Source organism: Nelumbo lutea, chromosome 1, assembly GCF_056320005.1.
Source record: "Nelumbo lutea isolate HS-2025 chromosome 1, American lotus-T2T, whole genome shotgun sequence".
Taxonomy (NCBI): Eukaryota; Viridiplantae; Streptophyta; class Magnoliopsida; order Proteales; family Nelumbonaceae; genus Nelumbo; species Nelumbo lutea.
This window is the reverse complement of record NC_142684.1, coordinates 206,081,502-206,102,270: the sequence shown is the minus strand read 5'-3', so window position 1 is coordinate 206,102,270 and position 20,769 is coordinate 206,081,502. Positions and strand designations below refer to the sequence as shown.

Below are 20,769 nucleotides of genomic sequence, written 5' to 3'. Positions count from 1 at the left end.
GAGTATGACTCTTTGACCAACCAGGAAGAAAGGGGGGACAACAACACTCTAGGGCTTTATGGTTGAAATCATGTGACAATAATACAGCTTTCTTTCACATAATTGCCAACACAAGGAGGGTGAACTCCATTAAGAAGCTGCAAATTAAAGGAAATTTGCTGGAATAGGAAAAGGGGATAGAGAAGGCAATTGTGAACTTCTATAAGCAGCTGTATAGTGAGCCTTGCAATCAAAGACCGAGGCTGGATGGATTACACTTTAAGATGCTTACTGAGTTTCAGGTGTCAATTTCAGTCAAAAAGGTGAGGAAACAAGAAAAAGGCACAAACTGGAGGGGTTTGTTCTGTGTGTCAGACACCAAGAAATAATAGCAGGACAGTTCTGTTTCAGTATCTACCTTGCACATCACTTCTTCACTTTCCCCTACCAATTTAATAGTTCATTTGCAGTGTCGATCTTATTGATATTTTAAGAAGAAATTGCATAAAATAAAGGAAAATTGAATCTCTTCATGACCAATTATTTTCTCTCAAGTGATTATTACAGTAGTATGCTGTGAGCCTGCGACTACAACATATTTTCATCCAAGCCTTGTCCCAACCATATGAATTTGGCTATATGAATCCTGCTACGCCATTCTGTTCCGTTCAGTACCATATCCGTTGTTAAATTATAAGCCTCTAAATCATTTCTTGCTACTTCAACCTATGTCCATTTTGGCCTGCTCCTAGCTCTTCTAGCCCCTCAACTTGTAACAGATGACTTCTGCTTACTGGTGCTGCAGATGATTTCCTTTCTCTAATAAAATAATTTTTTTATTGTAAAAAGACTAGTAGCAATCTCACTAGGTGGGTAACCTTTCGGGATGGAACGAGAGCAGAGAAACTTCCGGCCGGTGGGGAAGTGGAGGTTGGAGCTGGGCACTGAAGCTAAACACTTCCTGTTCGAACAGGGAGGGACAAGAGGCAAGGCTTATCTGAAAATCAGGGAAGGTAGTAGGGCTACGTTACTATTACCAGAGGAGGCTTGCTACTGGCTGAAAGGCTTTGTTGATGGAACAGTAAACACTATCAAGGAAGAAGGGTGGAAAAATGCAGTGGTGTGTTGTGGGAAAAGGTTTGAAACGGTTCTGAGAAGGAATGGGAGAGGATGGTTTATCATGGTAACAGAATACTTTGGTACTAACAAGAAACAAATATTATGCATACCGGAAGGACTGAGGGGTCAAGGATGGACTTCTTTCGCCAATAATATACAGGCCTTTCTCTTGGAAATTGAAAGGAAGGCGGTAGAAAGATTGGATAACAAAACGGTTGAAGATGCTCCAACAAGCTGTGGCATCCCGTAGCAGAGCAAGAAGCAAAGCCCCTGCTGTCAAGAGACTATGATAGCAAGTTCATTTAGAATCTGAAAGTTAGCACTTGAAGAAGGGAGAGGCAAATAGGAACACAGAATGGTGTTAATGGCTGATAGGGCTGTAAGGGATTGGACGAAAGTTTGAGATGCAGTTGCTGAAAGACTGGGCTTAGAAGGTGATACAGTAGTTCTGCCTTTTGATGAGAAGAAAGCCATCCTCAATACAGGTGATGAAAAACTGAGTTTCAATACAGTCCAAGTAGACGGAGGACTGATACAAATACAAAACTGGGTTCCGTTATGCAACGAAGTTGTGCTAAAGGACTGCAGCTTCTGGATCAAACTCCTCGGACTACCTCTTAATCTCTGGAATGAACAGACCTTGGGAAGAATCGTTAGACGCCCTAAGGGGTGTCCTTCTGGAGCTGAACTTGAGAAGTTTGCGTGCAGCGGAGATCAGAGTTGCAGGGCTGAAGCCTGAGAACTTGCCTCGTGCTCTCGAAATTCTTTCAGAGGGAGCCTGGTATAAGGTTTGGCTGGCAACGGAAGTTGAGGTGTCTCTTTGGGAGAGACGACAAGAGGTAGGGGATGATGGTGTGGCAGTTGGCTGGAGCACACGTGGCACCCAAGGATTAGAGAAGCAACCTGCTGCGCGTGACAGAGTAAATGGAGAAATGAACAGTCGCAGGGTTTTTCCACCTCTCGAAGCCTTCCTTTAAAAGCAATTAATTCAATTTTTTTTAAATTAAATTCAAGAGCTTTAGGTGGCCATTCCTACGCTAATGTGGCCAAAAGAGTTTGCAACTCGGCGCGTCTTAACAGGGCCACCACTTCCGAACCAGGTGTTAGAATGGCCGAACCAATTTTTGGTCCACTCACCACCGTTAGTGGGCCACGTGACGACTTAAGTCATCACGTGGGGCGGGACAAGCTAAAAACGTTTGTAGACGGAAATGTCCGTCTATCTTCTTCCAGAAAAGACGAGGCTGATCAATTTGATTCTCATGGCTATCAGAAAACGCGAACAGGTGGAGGAAAGCGTCCCCTGAGCTGGAACATTCATCCGGACTGTGGCGAGCAGATTTCCAGTGTTGATGATCGCCGAAACCCGCATTACTGTAGGGGTAAATTAGAAGAGAGAGAGGAGGAAGACAAAGGATGGATAAGTTGCAGCACGGAGAGTGATGAAGAGGGGAGTTCAGAAGACTGCAAGTTTGGATGGCTCCGCAGGAGGTCCCCAGGCAGGACAGATCAGAGAGGAGTTAAATCTAGAGCAGCTCTTTCTTGAAAATCCGATGGGCGTACAGAAGACAGATTTGGAGACTCCAGTAAACTTGAACAGGGTACACCAAAGCTCAATTTCGGACAAACCTTTACCAAGCTTTAGCCCCTTGCAAATAGCCGTTAAGGTGTTTGATCACGCTAACCCAGATCTGAACAAGGGTACATCGGTGGACAACCGGGTAAAGAAAAAGGCATTTGTGTAAACCATGTGACGGGGAATATTTCCTTCCAACCCGAGGAGACAGAAAGCTCCAATTGTTCTTTTCCTACAACCCTCAGTTGAAACCAGATAACTCTGGCAACCCTGTCAATTCAGTTTTTGCTACTGATGAGTGTTCTGTGTCCATTGTTCCAGATTCCTTTTCCAACCTGGAGTCAAAGGCCCATGGACAGGAAGCCACAATGAGATTACAAGGGGAGGAGGGGGAGACACTAGTGGGAATACATGGCAGGGATAAAAGGATCTGGGGGATAATTGAGAGGATAATGGGTGAAGTGGAGAGGAATGAACTGCAAAGGGAGGGTATAAATGGGACAGAAAGAGTGCCTAGTGGAGTGAAAGAGAAAAGGAATGAGGAGAAGGTTAGTTGTGGAGAAGTTGGAAAGCTAGACAAAAAGGAGATTTGTAGGGAAGATTCAGTGGCAGAATTTGTGGGAAAGTTGGGGTGTAAACTGAAGAACCCAAATGATTTAAAAGCATTTCTACAAAAAAAGGAGGATAGAAAGGTCAAGAAAAGAAAATTGAACGAGGTTGAGAGATTAAAAAGAGATATGAGGGGGATAAGAAGTTTGGGGTCAGAGGGAACAGAAGGGAAGGGCCCAAGTAGATTTTGGTGATAGGATTGGAGGAGTTGATAGGTGATCATTCTGTTTCTTTGAAGTTCAGGCAAGTGGAAGATGGTTTCGAATGGGTACTAACAAATGTTTATGGCCCCAATGACTATAGGCAGAGAAAGAAACTATGGGAAGAGTTGAGTGATATTAGGGGCCTTTGGGAAGGACCGTGGTGTCTAGGAGGGGATTTTAATGTAGTGAGATTCATAGAGGAAACCAACAACCCTAGACAGAGAGTGACAACAAGTATGAGGAGCTTCAATCAGTTTGTGGATACGTTTGAGCTCAAAGAACTTCAAATGCTTAACAATACCTTCACCTGGTCCAACCTCCAATCAAGCCCAATTTGCTCTAAGCTGGACAGGTTTCTCTTTTCAATGGATTGGGAGGAACATTGCTCTAGGGTGCTTTCGAGGCTTACCTCAGACCACTGGCCTATAGTAATGTGTAAGGAGGAATTGGGAGGCGATGGTCCTGCCCCGTTCAGGTTTGAAAACATGTGGTTGATCCACCCAGGATTCATTGAGAAAGTCAAGGAATGGTGGCAGCATTATAATCCGCTAGTAAAGTGGGAAGGAATGAGGTTCCATAAAAACCTTCAGTTCTTAAAATCCCAAATAAAGGAGTGGAACAGGTTGGAGTTTGGGAGAGTAGAGGAAAGGAAACAGGTGTTGGTAGAGCAGATAGAATAGTTGGATATGAAGGAAGGAAGGGGTTTTGTTGGAGAAAGAAGACAGAGAAAGGAGATGGAGCTTAAGGAAGCAATTGGAGGATCTTTTGATTAAGGAAGAAATAAGTTGGAGGCAGAAATCTAGGTGCAAGTGGTTGAAGGAGGGGGATAGAAACACCAGGTTCTTTCACTCAGTGGCAAATGGTAGAAGAAAGAAGAATTTCATTTCAAAATTGGAAGTTGAAGGAACAATCATTTCCACCTGGTAGAAATAGCAGAAGCCTTCGTTAGCCATTTCAAATCTATTTTCAGAAGACCTTTAAATGAAAGGATCTGGTTGGAGGGTTTGGATTGGCCGACTCTAAGTCCAGAAAACAGAGAGTAGTTAGAAAGGAGATTTGAATTGGAGGAGATAAAGGAAGCAATATTTTCAATGGATTGAACAAAAGCTCCAGGTCTGGACAGATTCACAATGGCTTTTTATCAAGATTGTTGGGGTATTGTGGAGAAAGATATTGGGTCAGTGTTTGAGGAGTTCCACAGGAGGGGAATAATCAACCCGGGCTTGAACTCCACTTTCATTGCTCTGGTTCCTAAGAAGAAAGAGGCATCACAACCAAGGGACTTCAAACCTATTAGTTTAGTAAACAGTTTGTACAAGATAATCGCAAAAGTGTTGTCTCTAAGATTAAAGAAGGTTCTTCCTTCCATAATTGCACCTAACCAAGGTGCTTTTGTGATGGGAAGACAAATCACCGATCAAATCTTGATTGCTAATGAGAGTCTAGAGAGCTTTAGGAAATCCAAGAAGGGAGTGATGTGTAAACTGGACTTGGAGAAGGCTTATGACATGGTTGATTGGTCTTTTTGATTGGAGGTGTTGAAAAGTTTTGGCTTTGGAGACAGTTGGTGTAAGTGGATTTGGGGTTGTATTAGAAGCTGCCACTACTCTATCTTGGTGAATGGAACTGTGGTGGATTTCTTCCCCGCCTCAAAAGGAATAAGACAAGGTGATCCACTATCCCCTTTCCTCTTCACTCTGATTGTTGTTGTACTTGGGAGATTGATTCAGAGAGCAGATTCAAGGAATTTAATAAAAGGATGGAGAGTAGGAAGGGAGGAGATACGTCTTACTCATCTGCAGTTCGCAGATGACACAATCCTTTTTCGCGAAGGTGGGGACATTGAGTGGATCTGGAACCTAAAATTGGCAATACAACTCTTTGAGCGGGTATCTAATCTCAAGGTGAATTTGGATAAGAGTAGTTTGGCGGGTGTGAATTTGGAGGAGAGGGAGCTTAGAGAGCATGCAGATGTGTTAGGGTGTGCAACCTCGGATTGGCCGATGGCTTACCTAGGCCTCCCCCTGGGTGATAACCCTAAGAAGGTAAGCTTTTGGAACCCGGTAGTGGAGAGATTTGGGAAAAGGCTTGCTTCTTTGAGGAAAAATTATCTTTCCTTGGGGGGTAGAATCACTTTGATTAGATCAACCCTAGCTAATCTTCCTATGTATTTCCTATCAGTGTTTAAGATCCCCACAAAGGTCTCTAACACTTTGGAAAAGCTTATGAGGGATTTCTTGTGGAAGCCTGGAGAGGAGAAGCGGGACCATAGGGTGAGTTGAGAGGTGGTAACTAGAGGTAAAAAGCTAGGAGGTCTAGGGATTGGGAATGTTAGGAAGAGGAACAGGGCTTTGTTGGGGAAATGGTTATGGAGATTTCCGTTGGAAAGAGACAAGTTGTGGACAAAGATTTTGGCTAGCATACATGGGTTGGAAAACAATGGTTGGGAACCTGGAATCTTGGCAATGACTACAACCGCCTCTCCTTGGTCAGCCATACACAATCTGCTTCCAGTTTTTCCCCTTGTATCAAGTATGGTCTTAACTCCAATAATAAAATAAAATTTTGGGAACAACTTTGGGTCGAGGACTCACCTCCGATGGGCCAATTTCCCTCTTTGTATGCTCTTTCTGATTTGAAAAATGAACCCATTTCTTCCTTCTTAAGCCCTTAGACTCTCCTTCAGGGTTTGGGTGGAACCTAGGTCTAAGAAGGGCAATTAGGGATGCAGACTTGGACCACCTTTTGTCTTTGTTAGCTATCCTTGAAAATGTTTTCTTGGATCCCAATAAGGAGGACACCAGAGTTTGGGTTCCCTCCTTTTCAAGTGTTTTCTCTTGTACCTCATTTTTTTGAGATTTTAACTCAGCCTTCTGATCCCATTGGGTTGTCTTTCCCGGTTAAAGAAATTTGGAGTAGACCCATTCCTCCTCGGGTTGGTAGTTTTTGCTGGGAAACTTTTCTGGAAAGAATTAACACAAATGACCTACTTCAAAAGAAGAGACCCAACTCTTGTCTACTTCCTAATAGATGTACTCTCTGTAAAGTTGATGGAAACTGGTTACCACCTTATGATTACTTGTTCGGTTGCTAAATCAGTTTGGGAGTGGGTCTTTTCCCTTTTTGGGTGTGTTTGGATACCCCTTGGGAGTGTCCAAAGCTTGTTCTCTCCCTCCTTTTTCAGATGGCCAAAGAAGAGAGGGAAGACTATGTGGAGAAGCATCAGGGCTGCAGTGTGTTGGACTCTGTGGGAAGAAAGAAACTCACGAATATTTTCAGACAAGGAAAGAACCATCGGAAACTTATTAGATTTAATTCTATTAAGGGTGGCACATTGGTTGAAAACTATGGAACTATTCTCAGATTATTCTGTGGCTGATTTTGTGAGAAATTTGAAGGAGATAGCTTCCTCTACCCTCTGTAAGAGGAGTTGTGGTCCTTTGTGCTTCCCTCCTCTTTCTGGATTCATAAAACTGAATTTTGATGGCAGTTGTTTAAGGAACCCAGGGCCTTCTGGGATTGGGGGAGTATTCATGAATGAGGTGGGGGCTATTATTGCAACGTTTTCAGGCCCAATTGGGGAAGGAGACTCTCTTAGGGCTGAGATCCTCACAGCCCTAGAAGGCATCAAAAGAGCAAGGGAGCTGAACATCAGATGTTTGGTCCTTGAAGATGACTCGGAGGTGATGATTAGGTGGCTAAAAGGGGGAGACGGTAGCTTATGGAATTATGACAATGAGAAGAATAAATTTATATTACTGAGTAGGGATATGGTGGTTAATTACAATTGGGTGAAGAGGACTGCTAATTCCTTTGCTGATGGGTTAGCAAAGCAAGGGGTGAATAGGGATTCGATTTTTTGGGCTAATTTTTTATTTTTTCCTTGTACTCTTTGATGGGGAGTTAAGTCTTTTTACCTCCCTTTGTACCTAAGCTTCACATAGTTTCATATCTTTAATAAAGTTTATTGTTATTGATCAAAAAAAAAAAAAAAGACTAGTAGCGATCATAATTTTTTTTTTAAAAAGGCCTGTACAAAATATAGGTGTTAAGCTAATAGCTAAAACATGGCTATCAAGATGATTTCTAAGTAATAAATCAATTTCTTGGGACCACCTTGCCCCTCACCTTGGTGTTTGCATATAGGAAGTGTAATGCTTTTATGTAAAAGATAATCAAGAAAGAACAAGTTTCAACTTAGAGAACCATATAATGGGTTTTTCCTGTTATTTGGTTTCTTTTAAATCCTTTATGATCAATCCTCTCTATCTTTATAACTGTTACCAGAATAAGAGTCTGCCTCTACATTTTGTTCCCTTTTACAATTAACACTCTTTCATATTCTCTATATCTTTGTTGCATTCAAAATAATGCCCTCATCCCTTTGACTAACACAAATTTTCCTTCATATGTTTGTTTTTTCCTATTCTTCGACGCACGCACACACACACACATATATATATCGTCCTGGTATCTCCCTCTCACATTAACAAAATAAAGATCCATCCCTTAGTTTTTCATAGGCTATGAAATTTTGTTTTAGTGTTTGGTTCTTTCATGTCAATTCACTTTCAATGTCTTCCACTTGTTACACCACCTAGAGTAAAAAAGATAATTCATAAAATAATAGAGAAAACTAAAATCAACCGATTTTTTTATATAATAAAATTCATCGCCTAGGCAAGAAGGTGCTCCTTTGTTTCCCAGCCTCGACTTGGTACCTTAAAAACTATGACCTCAAACATAAGCTCCAGGATAAACTTTTGAAACTATGTATTTTGTAGTTGTTTGTTGCATCCCCCCGCCCCGGTATAATAAAATAAAAATAAAAGTTTATTGATAAAGAAAAACACTGGTAAATACACAGGTCTAGCTAACACAAAAACATAAGCCCTATAAAAGAAAAAACAAATTACTAAGACAAATCTTCCAGATTTTCTTCCCACTCCCCCAGAATAAAAATCTTCTGGGCAACCTTGACATTGGTGGAGACTGACCATTAAGAGCATTTCATCTGATAAAACCAAAACTTCTAATAAGGGTGAAATCCTCTCTCGTTTTAAATAAATTCCTGAGTAAGCAATCAAAAAGATTAACATGTGAACACAGGAAAAAAAATTAAAACCATACCTGATTGCGTAAAAAGTGCAATGTTGACAAGACAATGCAGCCTAACACCAAACGAACTGGACAAAAGCAGTAGAATCTAAAACATGAGTTTGAAGAAATTCATAAAACCAAATATATATGCATATAAACACGGAATAAAATATGGTCAACAAAATGAAGCATATAAAGGTGACAACTGGATGAGTTGGTAGGGTCCTTGGATGGTTCTGGAAGAGAGACAGATACGTCGGGTTGAATCCCACCTTCAATAGGGTCAAAGAGTTATGGGTATGGGGTGTAGAGAGAGATAATGAGTGCTGAATTGTAATTTTTTTCATTCTTGCTGTACCATTCTTTTTCTATTCCTTTTACTTTGTACATTACTTTCTTTTTTTTTATCAGCATCAAAATAAAATTTTATTACTTAGAGAAAGAGGAAAGTACAAATCAAAGGCAGCCTCGGCTACCTCCAAGAAAATACAAAGACAATTTAATATTCAGTCTTACAACTGAGCCCAAAAACACAGTGCCCTATTTACCCCTTGCTTTGCTAGTTGGTCAGCTAGACCATTTGCCAACCTAGGAGTCCATTGAATTATCAGCTGGCATGTCCCTTGAGAACCCCCTGAATTATTTGATTTTGTTTCTAAAAAACCAAGGAATCTTCTCATTCTGTTTCAACCAACTTATTACTGTATTAGAGTTACCTTCAACTATTAGCTTTCTCACCCCCATCTCCATAGTTTTCTGCATTCAGTTCTGCTGTTACAGAATCACACAATCCAATGGGGCCTGAGTACATGCCCACAATCACTCCACTTTCATTTCTTAAAACCCCTCCAATTCCAGACAGACCCGGATCCCCAAAGCTGCTTCCGTCAAAGTTTAATTTCAGGGATCCTAACTCTGGGGGATCCCAAACCTTTAGTGCCTTCCTCTTGGCTGAAGTTGAGGCTGCAATTGTTCTCCAGTTCCTTTTTTTCTGATAAATGAGTGATATTTTATTCAAAAAAGAACAATATGATAATACAATACAGACTGCCCAAGGAGAGGCACGAGCCGGTACCTCTCCTAAACAACAACATTGTATTACATCAGACTAGGAAACAGAAATTTACAGAGCTGCCCAGAATAAATGTTCCTTTGATGCCCCTTGCTTAGCTAACCCATCCGCTATGGTATTAGCTATTCTACCCACCCACTGAGAATTAACAGTCATGTTCCTTGAAAACCAATTAACTTTCCTCAGAAGGTCCCTGTAGCACCAAACAACTGAATCTGGATTTTTCAACCAACCCACAACAAATTTGGAATCTCCTTCAATCAGCAGATTATGAACTCCTAACTGGTCTGCAATCTGAATACCTTGTACCGCCACTAGAAGCTAGCTCTAATAGAATCTCCTATACCCACGGAGCCTGAGAATAAGGCTAAAATATTGCTGTCTTTATCTCTCAGCACCCCTCCTATCCCTGAGGGACCTGGGTTGCCTTGGCTGCTACCATCAAAATTCAACTTTGTCCAACCTTCAGAAGGAGGCACCCACATAGCTGGTACCCTGTCCTTCCTGGTATTACTACTAGCCACAACTATCCAATTCCTCCAAATGTCATCAAAAGAGAATGTGTGAAAGGAGTCCAAAGATCTCAGCCAGTGGATTGCCCTAGTCAAAATACAATCCTTTACAGTCTGAATATTTCTCTCCTCTTGGAAAAGCCTCGCATTTCTTTCTTCCAAATTGTCCACAAAGCAACAGCTCTAATGCACCTCCACATTGTTTTACCAGTTTTTGTGGGCCACAAAGAAGGAAGGGTCAAAGAGCTGATCTACGGCTGTAGTCAAATTCCACCTGCACCCAAACAAGGCAAAGATCCAACCCCAAATAGCAGTAGGAAAAAAAAAAAAAAAAACAGGTTAAAAGTAAGTGGGAGCAATCACCACCATTATCCCTGCAAAGTACACACCAATTAGGAAACAAACACATGGAAGGCCTTCTCTTCTGCAAGTAGTCTACAGTGTTGATTTTCCTATAGAACACCTCCCAACAGAAAATAATAATTTTAGGAGGTGAAGGTCTAGACCAGATCTCCTTAGTTGGAAAACCCAACTATCTTGGGAAAGAGCTAAGGGACTTAAAGAAAGAGGCACACGTGAAGTAACCTTTTGGATGAGGGGACCATAGTCTCACATCAAATCTGAGGGGGTCCAGAAAAACGCTTTTAAGTAGTGACAAAAGGTCTGAAACACAAGAGAGTCATGATCCCTCAAGCCCCTACGAAACCCAAAGTCCCAATTCAGAGAGGATGGAGAAACAGGTGGAGGAAAGTTAGAGATTGCTTTATCCTTGTAGAGAGAAAGGGAATAGAGAGAAGGGAAAATGTCCTTAAGAGCAGAATTGCCCACCCAGATGTCTTCCCAAAACAAAACAGAAGTACCAGAGCTGACATCATACCTGATAAAATTGAGGAATTGAGGGAGGATGCTCAGAATTGCTTTCCAAGGAGTTGCCAACGTGGCTCGACGCGATACCCCAGCATCCCATCCATTTTCCAAACTGCCATGTATACTATCTATCATCTCATGCCACAGCCTCTCCCGTTCTATGGGCCACCTCCACAGCCATTTTCCTAAGAGAGCTTTATTCTTTAAAACTAAATTCCCTAGACCCAACCCACCCTCCTCCTTCCTCCTACAAACTATTCCCCAATTTATTATTTGATCCTTTTTTTTCCTCCCTTGGCTCCCAAAGAAAATTTCTCATTAATCTTTCCAACTTCTTGGCCTCCCTAACAGGAATCCTGAAAACAGAGAAGTAATAAATCGGCAGATTTGCTAGGGAAGCTCTCAGTAATGTTACTCTACCCCCTAAAGAAATATAGTTCCTCTTCCACAAAGCTAATCTTTTCTCAAACTTTTCCAAAATTGGGGCCCAAAAGGTGCTCTCCTTAGGGTTGGATCCTAGAGGTAGACCTAAATACTGTAAGGGTCAGGAGGAAATGGGACAACCTAGACACTCAACCACAGACTCAATAACCCTCTCATCCATATTCACACCCACCACGCAACTCTTATCCATGTTTATTCTTAGATTGGAGACTCTCTCAAAGTGCTTTATTAGAGATTTGAGGTTCCTTACTGTTCTCCTATCACCCCCTTCACAAAAGATTATTAGGTCATCACCAAACTGTAGGTGAGTCACCTTAATACCGTTACTTCCTATCTTCCAACCTCTCACTTCTCCCTTCATGTCCACCATAATTTGTTCTCTAGTTCCTTATTATGTCATCAACAAAAAAAACTGAAAACAACTCCAATGTCTAAACCCAGAAAGCCACTTTTGCCGTAATCCCTTCGATTAATGCTTCCTTGTTCCTTTTCTTTTCGTCAAAGATATGTTTATTTATTTCCTCCCATAAAGTCCAGATTATTGCTTCCCTTGTACACCTCCACATTAGTCTTCCCCTCCTTTTTGGCCAACTGAAAGCAAAAACATCAAACAACCTGTCTAATCTGTGTAGAGTATTCCACATGCACCTAAAGAGAAAAAAACCAATCCCATATACCACAAGCAAACAAACAGGAAAGGAAAATGTGATGAGCAGATTCACCTTTAGATTCACACAAGTAGCACCAACTTGGAGAAAGGCACCATTCAGGTCTCTTTCTCTGTACTCTGTAGTATATCACAAGTGTTGGTTGCACCATGGAAGACCTCCCAACAGATTTGTCAACTAGACACACACCTTAATTCCCTTGCCCACACCTCAATCTCCTCCTACCCCATATTAACCCTAGCCACTACACTTTTATTGAGATTAACCTTCAAATTCATCAACTTCTCAAACAAGCTCAATAACATCCTCAGATTCCTAGCCTCTTCCTCACCCTCCCCCTCACAAAATATAATGATGTCTTCTACAAACTGAGGATGGGATACCACCAATCTATCTCTCCCCGCTCTTCACCCGCTTAAGAGACCCACTTCATCCACTTTTGTAATCAATCTTCTAAACACCTCCACAACAGTAGTGAATAGAAAAGGTGATAGTGGATCCCCTTGTCTCACACCTCTCACATCACCAAAAAAATCTTTGACTACCCCATTTGCCAAGACTGAAAAGTAGCAAGATTTTAAGCATCCTCTGATCCACTTGCACCATCTTGCACCAAAGCCACATTTGCTCAAAGCTTCAATCAAGAAACCCCAGTCCATAAGATCGTAAGTTTTTTCTAGATCCAATTTGCAAACAATATCTTTCTTTCCAGCCTTCTTGAACTCCTCTACACATTCATTTGTAATGAGCAATTGATTTGAAATCTGTCTCTCTTGAATAAAGGCTCCTTGATACTATGACAAAATTGATGGAGGACCTTTTTTAGGCGGATGAAGAGAACCTTGGCTATGATTTTGTATTAACTTGTCACTAGGCTAATGGGTCTAAAGTCCTTGGGGTGACAGGCTCCCGATTTCTTAGGAATCAAAGCAATAAAAGCAAGGTTAAAAACATCAATACGCCCGATATGCCGATAGAGACATATTGGGTTGTATCGGTAGTTTTTTTTCAAATACTGTTTAGAGGTGTATAAGGAAGCTCCCGATACGTATCAATACTTTGAACCTTGGATAAAAGTAGCATTAACTCCCTGTTGATAATCCCTCTATGATAAAATTCCTCAAAGACTTTCATTAAATCCTCCTTTAGCCACACCCCACAATCTTGGTAAAAGGCCATGGTGAAGCCATCAAGTCCTACTGCCTTGGACCTATCCATGGAGAAGATAGCTTCCTTCACTTCCTCCATCTCAAACCTTTTTTCTAGTTCTCTAGTCGATGTGCTTTCCAAAACTGGCCATGTCATACCCTCTAAGATCCATGTCCTCACCACTAGCCTTCTATAGATTAATTTGAAGTGGTCCACTAAAGCCTTTACAGTGTCATCTTGTTGTGTGATGGTGGCTCCACCTTCCAATTCTAGCATGGAAATAAATTTTTTTTCTTCTCCTTCCATTTGCAACCACATGAAAAAAAATCTAGTGTTCCCATCACCTTCGTTTATCCACCTTTCTCTTGACTTTTGTTTCCATGACAGCTCCTCTCTCATTAGTGGCTTCCAACTCTTTTTTCAAGTTTGCCCTCTCCTCCTCTCCCATGCCCATTTGTCCTGCCTCTTCTTTTCTATAATTATATTAATCTCTTCAATCCAACTAATCAAGCTGGATTTTCTTTCTTTAATCCTCCCAAACTTATTGGAATTCCACTCCTTTATTTTTTTTTTCTTTCAAATTATTAAGCTTTCTATGAAACCTAACCCCTTCTCATCTAGTCTCAGAGGTGTCCTCCTCCCACCAGTTTCTAATCTTTTGCACAAAGCCCAGAGCTATAAGCCACATATTTTCAAACCGAAAGGGCTTTGGCCCACCCCCATTACCTATTGATCAAGACAAATTGGCCAGTGGTCCGATGTGAGTCTAGGTAATATCCTACCTAACAAATTCCCCCAATGCTCCTCCTAGTCTTGTGACACTAGGAATCTGTCTAATTTAGATAGAATAGGACTTTCCTAACAATTGGTCCATGTAAATTTATTCTGCCTTGTCATAATTTCTTTCAGTTCCAAGGCTTCCATAAGGCTGTTAAACCTCCTCATGCTAGTGGTCACCCTTTGTTGTGCATTATTTGATTCATTTGTGTGTCTAATCACATTGAAATCACCTCCCACGCACCATAGTCCTTGCCACAAACCTCTAACAGCTGCCAATTCTTCCCACATTTCATTCCTTTCCCTATAAGAATTCATCCCATAAACATTTGTTATCACCCAAGTAAAATTATCAGTCACATTCCTCAGCTTTACCGACATCGAAAATCTGCCTATCAGCTCCTCTAAGAATTCCATCAACTCCTCACTCCGAAACGTGATTATCCCCCCAAAAGCTCCTCATGATGGAGCCTAAGCCTGAGCCCAACCAATACCCCTTCCTCCCCAAACACTCCTCACCCATCTCTTGTCAATTTCCTGCACTTTTGACTCTTGTAGCAATACCACCTCCCACTTTTCTCTTTTAATCACTTCCCAATCCCCTAATATTCCAACTCAAAACCTTCATCTTCACTCCAGATTATTAGTCGCCCTCTGTCTTATCCTTTCTATCTTCTACCTTTCCTCCTATTACACTTCTCTCCCATCTTCATACCCTTCCCTCTGTTATCTTTGAGTTTTCCACCTCACTCCTATTTAGCCTTTTCAACCCCATATGCTAGAGCTAGAAACTCTGCCCTTGCCACAACACCCTGCTCCACAGGACCGGAGTACAGAGCAATAATGTTTCCATCTTCATCTCCAATGGCCCCTCTAATGCATAAGGGTCCTGGATTACCCACACAACTCCCATCAAAGTTCAGCTTCTTTCAGCCATCTGTTGGAGAAGACCATGCCTCAAAAAACTGTTGTCTTGTAGATGAAGAAGCAGCAATAAGTCCCCAAACCCTAAAAAAGTTTTCGACCTTAAAAACTGAAAACAACTTCAAGCTTTTTGCCCAATGTGCCACCCTCAATGTTATTGTTTCGACCAACGCTTCCTTACATTTTTTTTCTTTTCCTTTAAATATTCTTGCATTTCTTTCCTCCCAAATAGTGCAAAGTAGTGCTGCTCTAGTACACCTCCATAGGATCCTAGGGCTGAACAAACCCTCCAATCTGTTAGGAGAAGACAACCTGCACCCAAAAAGGGAAGTAAACCAATTCTAGATAAAACTGACAAAAGGACAAGATATGAGAAGGTGAAAAGCATTCTCACCATTCAACTTACATCAGTCTCACCAAAAAGGGAAGTAAACCCTCCAATCGGGCCCGGCATTCCTTTCTAATGCACATACTGATGGTAGTGCCCCTACATCAGTTTGAGGGGGAGTGTAGAGACAGAGATACTAAGGGCTGAATTATAATTTTTCTTTCTTGTTGTACCATTCTTTCTTCTATTCTTTTTACTTAGTACATTATTCATAGTATTATAAGGACAGAAGTGTCCTTTTACATTCATTAATATAAATAGCTTCTTCTTGGTGTGGTCAACACATTAAACACACCCCACATCTGTTGTGTTCTCTCTAGTATGAACTGCACTGACGTGGGGAACAGGCTACCACCATTGTGTAGCCCCATGAAGCCAAAATGAAGCATGTTAGTTACTCCCTACTCCCTAGCATAGCATAAATTGATAACTGGGAAATCAATAGTGGAGTATAGAGAATAAAAGGCCATTACCAAATATCAATCCCGGCTAATATGGGGTCTTGGGATGGGTAAATTGGATACAGACCTAAACTTGGCATTTTTTTCTGCACAAAGCAGCCACACCCAGACTTGAACCCACAAAAACTTTAGGTAACACATAATTTTAAATCATACTATGTTTCAACAAACAGAAAAGTAGTGGGTATACACCATAAAAAAGGGCAGCCCAGTGCATGAGGTTCCCACCAATGTGGGAAACGAGAATACACCATAATCTACCTAAAGGCTACACAACTATGCATCATCCAAATTCCAAACATTATCCACAGAAAGTAAAGCTGGGGTTAGGAGGAACCCATTATGCACAGAAAGTGTTGTTAGACTTGTTTTAAGGAATTAGACTCCTCATCACCCTTTCCATATCATGTAAGATTTGTTTTATTTTAATAAAATTTTCTTTGCACTTACTATCAAAAAAATAAATACCAGCAGCAAGCAAAAGTTTAGTGATGTTTTCATGGACATCTATTGTTCATAAGAGACTGGAAGAAACATGCAAAGGGTCTACGCGACAAACCTGTGATAAGACCATAAAGCTTCGGCAAGTGTAACAAATTAACTACCGATGTGACTGGAGATGACAAAATTGATACAAGAAAGGCACCTACAGATTAGACATTAGTCACTAATGAGTGATTTCCACATTGTTAAACAATGCAGTCATAATTAGTAGAGATTACAAATAGCTCCTATAGAAGCAATCCAACACAGTTTTTCTCATAATGGCACAATGAAAGATAGCTGCTGATTAAACTATAATTGGAAAGAATGGATAGCCAAAATGAATTAAAATACTGATCAAAAAAGCATCAATAGACTAAAAATTCTTTGCTAATTCATCAATTAGAGCTTTACTGATTTACTCTTTATCAAGGTGCCCCACAACTCGGAACAAATTTTGGGATTGAGAGAGAAGGTATGCAATATAAATTTCATGAGACCAAAAGGAAAAAATGTAGTAATTGGGAAGAAGCATTGTATAATGGAAACAAATTAGTAAACTTTGCATAAAGTCTGCCCCAATTTGAAGAAGAAATGCCATATAGGATCCACTAGAATTCTCCATTGACTAAGCAACTAACAAATTTTAGTATACAAATGTTCATAGGAGATAATATATAATATATTTTTTTGATCGGTAGATAATATATAATATATGATTAACAAGTTAGAAGCTTCTTAAAAAAAAGTTACACTTCTCATGTAGAGCACGTCATACTCATGCTCAACCAACATAATTGACACCTTAATCTGTGATAATACATCATCTCAAAAATCAGTCACAATAAACTGAAGCATTTCATATCAATATTTCACAGGACTTTCGAATTGCAAAGGATACCACTTAAAGATCCATCCAACCATATATGGATCATATTGATTGATCATGAACCATATTGTGGTTGGAAAACGGTACATCACTTGGATGGCACAGACCAATAGTTTTTTTTTTTAATGAGTAGGCCCACCAATAGTTGAACCTGTGCATACCACTTGAATGAAATAAAAGCAATGGTTGAAAATTAGGAGTTCACTTGGTCAATTCAGACAAATGGTTAAATCTTGGGACATCAACCGAATGGCCCAGATCAAAGGTTCACTCTTGGCACACCATGTAGTGACTTGGAAATAAGAGAGAAAGACCAACCAAATTAGTTACTCTTTTGCTGGAGGTGTACCCCAACGAGCTGGCTGTCTTCTTCCAAGGTCCAACCAAATAAAAAATCACACTTGAACATCAGGTTCAGCTCCTTTCCATGACCAAAATCTCTTGGTCCACTACCTTGCACAATGGTGCATAAAGATTACTACATTCTAGAGTGGATGGCTGATTCAAATGAATCCCCAGATCAATTAATTCTATAGCAGACAACTTCACAGAAGCAGTGCTAGAAGATCTTCATAATGAGCTTATGTCCATGTGGGAGTTACGTTTTCTCCGCTCCCCCCCCCCCCAATATTTATTGGGGCTGGAGTATATGTATAGGGTTTAAAGATCTCTTCTCTCTTTTTTCCTTCATCTTCTTCAATATCTCCATGGCTAAAACTGCCACTGTTTTCCAAATAATTTCTCTCTCAGTCTAATGGTATTTCTTGGAGCTTTGAGTTTGTGCAAGATTTCAGATGTCGATGTCAATTAAGTTGCTCCCTTGAGTTAATTATCTATAAATCCCATATTCCTATATTCACTACCTAAAAAAATTCATTCTCAATTACTCCCAATGAGGTTCTTTCTTTGAGAGGTGTAGTGGGGCAAGATAAACCCTTACAATATGCAAAAATAATAATAACGATGGGATCTTCTATAAGTGGTGATCATATGCAACCATGCAAATCCCAATGTTTTAAAAGTGCAAGGTGCAAAACAAGCACAAGGGGAAATTTACGCCTGAGGCACACACCTTTTAAAGCAAGGCACAAAATACAAAAAAGTGTCAAAATTTTAAAAATAATAATAATAATTAAAAAATATATTAAACATAATATTAATAAAAAACTTAAATTTTAAAATAAATGTTTCAAGAAACCTATTATCTAAAATTAAAATACATAAACATAACATGTAAAGCATATTCAAATTAAAATCAAACATATAAAACATTTTCAAGCATGTAAAACCAACAATCTCTTTTATTCTTCAATTGCATTACTTCAAATGGTTAATGTGATGTATAGAAAGTGCCAATTCCACGAAGTAGCAGGCGTGGCCCTTCCTGTTTGCCTTGGAAGAGCTATTACATTAAGATCCTCATCTCTAGTAGCTGAGGGCGTTTTGGCTAATGCTATTAGAATGATAGGTCATTGGTGGTTAAAATATGTTCTTAATTGGATGGCACACTTTCTGCGTTCACGAGCAAATGAACTTAGCAAGCAGATAAAATAAAATAATAACTTTTTCTGGAAGTTAAGTTGGACCAAACTAGCGAAATAAAGGTTCAGAACAACTCCATCCAATTTCGTTGCTAAGTCAAACTTTAGTTCATCGAGCATAAAGAGATAAAAAAACATAAAAGACTGATTAAATAGAATGAATACCAAGAACAAATATGAAAGTAATAGAACAAACACACTATTTAAAAAAATAAAAGGTCATAGAACAAAAACAGACTGAACGCTATCCATGAAAATACACAAAGCCTACCTATGAAGGTACGAGGAACAACTCCAGGAAACTCCAAATGGTCATACTGCCAAATTCAACAATCATCACCAACCCCACTCGATCAAGTCTAACCCTAATTTCATTGGAAACAAATCGGCTTTTAGAACGAATCAGAGACTGAGGCGACCAAATAACTTACCTTATCCAGGTGATGTCGATGATAAAGTATATCGTGCATTGCCTTCATGAATAGCAAGAAGAAGAATTAGTTGGGGAAAAACTATTTCTAAAAACGATTAGGGAACTAGAAAACCAACGTAATGTAACAAGTCAAACTAATAAGTATAAACTTCCTAATCAATCCAATAACAAGGGTTGAATTTTCGATTATGGATGTTTTAGTGTCAACTATAGCAATGGCAACTCAGCTGTCGTCTTTTTGAGTCTGAACTTAACAATTGCAACTCTCTGATGGTTCATGGACAGAGAAACATAAAAATCGTTTTAATGGTTTTTGGTGTAGTACCTGAACGTTGAAACTTTCTTCAACCTTTGTGTAAGGAACCATGAAAACGTAAAACGCAGCGATCGATCCCAACAGCAAATCCCAACCTACCAGAAGCCATTGAAACGAATGTGAGTTCAAGATGCGTTCTGAGCGAACTCAGACACTGAAACTTAGAAAGTCACCATAGCGCTGGAAAATTTTCGAAGATTTGATATCCATGGCTTCTAGTTCTTGGTTTTCCCGCTGTTATTGTGGAGAAGAGAGTAGAGAGAGAGTTTAGAGGGTCTACTGATTGACTCTTCTCTACTGGAGTCGACGGGCTATTACTATTAACAGGACTACAAACGGATCGGATGGACTCGTATTGTTCCAGATTTGATCCGTTAATTTTGAGTTTCGGATCGAACCTGAAACGAACTCAGATGGAAGTCCAGATCTCCGCCCGACAAAACGAGATAGGAGGATGTTCCCAATGTGAGGCTGCAGTAGCTGTTGGGACACTATTGGAAGCGCCTGTTGGCACTAGATAGTAGATACCCGCCCCAATGAAACATCATTTCAAGTTTTAACATGTGCTCGCACACCTTATGCATGGTAGGTCTCTCTGTCTTCGGTTCACTCATGTACATGTACTACCAATTAAATGCTCCCAACAGGCCATTGAAGAGGCATATATGGAACATATCCCCTCATCAATAATGACATGGGATATGTACCAAATGTGCAGCTGCATTAGCTTGTATGGAAGCATTTTGTTGGTAGTAGATGCCTACTCCCGGTTTTATGGTGTGGTGAGATGTGCAAGCAAAGATTATGTTGAACATGTGTTTGGGATAATTTTGTATTGGGTATTAAAGGAAATTTTTGGTGAGAATGATTTTTAAGCCCACCTCAAAATTCTTAGCCCCATCGTACAGGTGGGATGAATCCTAACCGTGGATTGATGCCAAATCTATCTATTAGACAGTTTTGTATGTCCTTAGCTTCAATCAGAACGATGTACTTTATGAGTTTATTGTAAATGAATAAAAGTGCATATTTGATTCATGTTCCATTGGTATGTTTCTATATAATACTCTTAAACTAGACACTTAATGAGACTCGTGTTAGTTTAGAATGTTCACAGCCAGTGAGTCTGTCTAGGGAGACCTATCCTAATAAGGCTGACACTATGGTACCACCAAGTCGGTTGGGGTGGCCTGTCTCAGCTGCCAGGGTGAGACCCTAGGCACATACAGTGTAGGATAAATTGAATCTATGAACTAGAC

The 20,769-nt window shown here is 40.3% G+C and overlaps 1 protein-coding gene across 3 annotated transcripts in view; it reads right to left on the bottom strand.

Annotated features, from left to right (window-relative positions):
- ALG12 (homolog of asparagine-linked glycosylation 12) overlaps nt 1-20,000 on the bottom strand; it is a 110,330-nt gene extending 90,330 nt beyond the window's left edge. For 2 of the 3 annotated variants that reach the window (XM_088962527.1, XM_088962529.1), the window contains exons 1-6: nt 19,684-20,000; nt 19,520-19,605; nt 19,193-19,234; nt 19,033-19,078; nt 16,408-16,494; nt 8,617-8,672 (exon numbers count right to left, since the gene is read on the bottom strand). In XM_088962527.1, coding sequence (XP_088818653.1) covers nt 8,617-8,672; nt 16,408-16,494; nt 19,033-19,078; nt 19,193-19,234; nt 19,520-19,605; nt 19,684-19,720 — 354 coding nt within the window. In that variant the 5' untranslated portion in view covers nt 19,721-20,000. The remainder of the gene's footprint in view (nt 1-8,616; nt 8,673-16,407; nt 16,495-19,032; nt 19,079-19,192; nt 19,235-19,519; nt 19,606-19,683) is intronic. The other variant, XM_088962528.1, reaches the window with a different exon arrangement.
- Between the last annotated feature and the right edge of the window lie 769 nt (nt 20,001-20,769).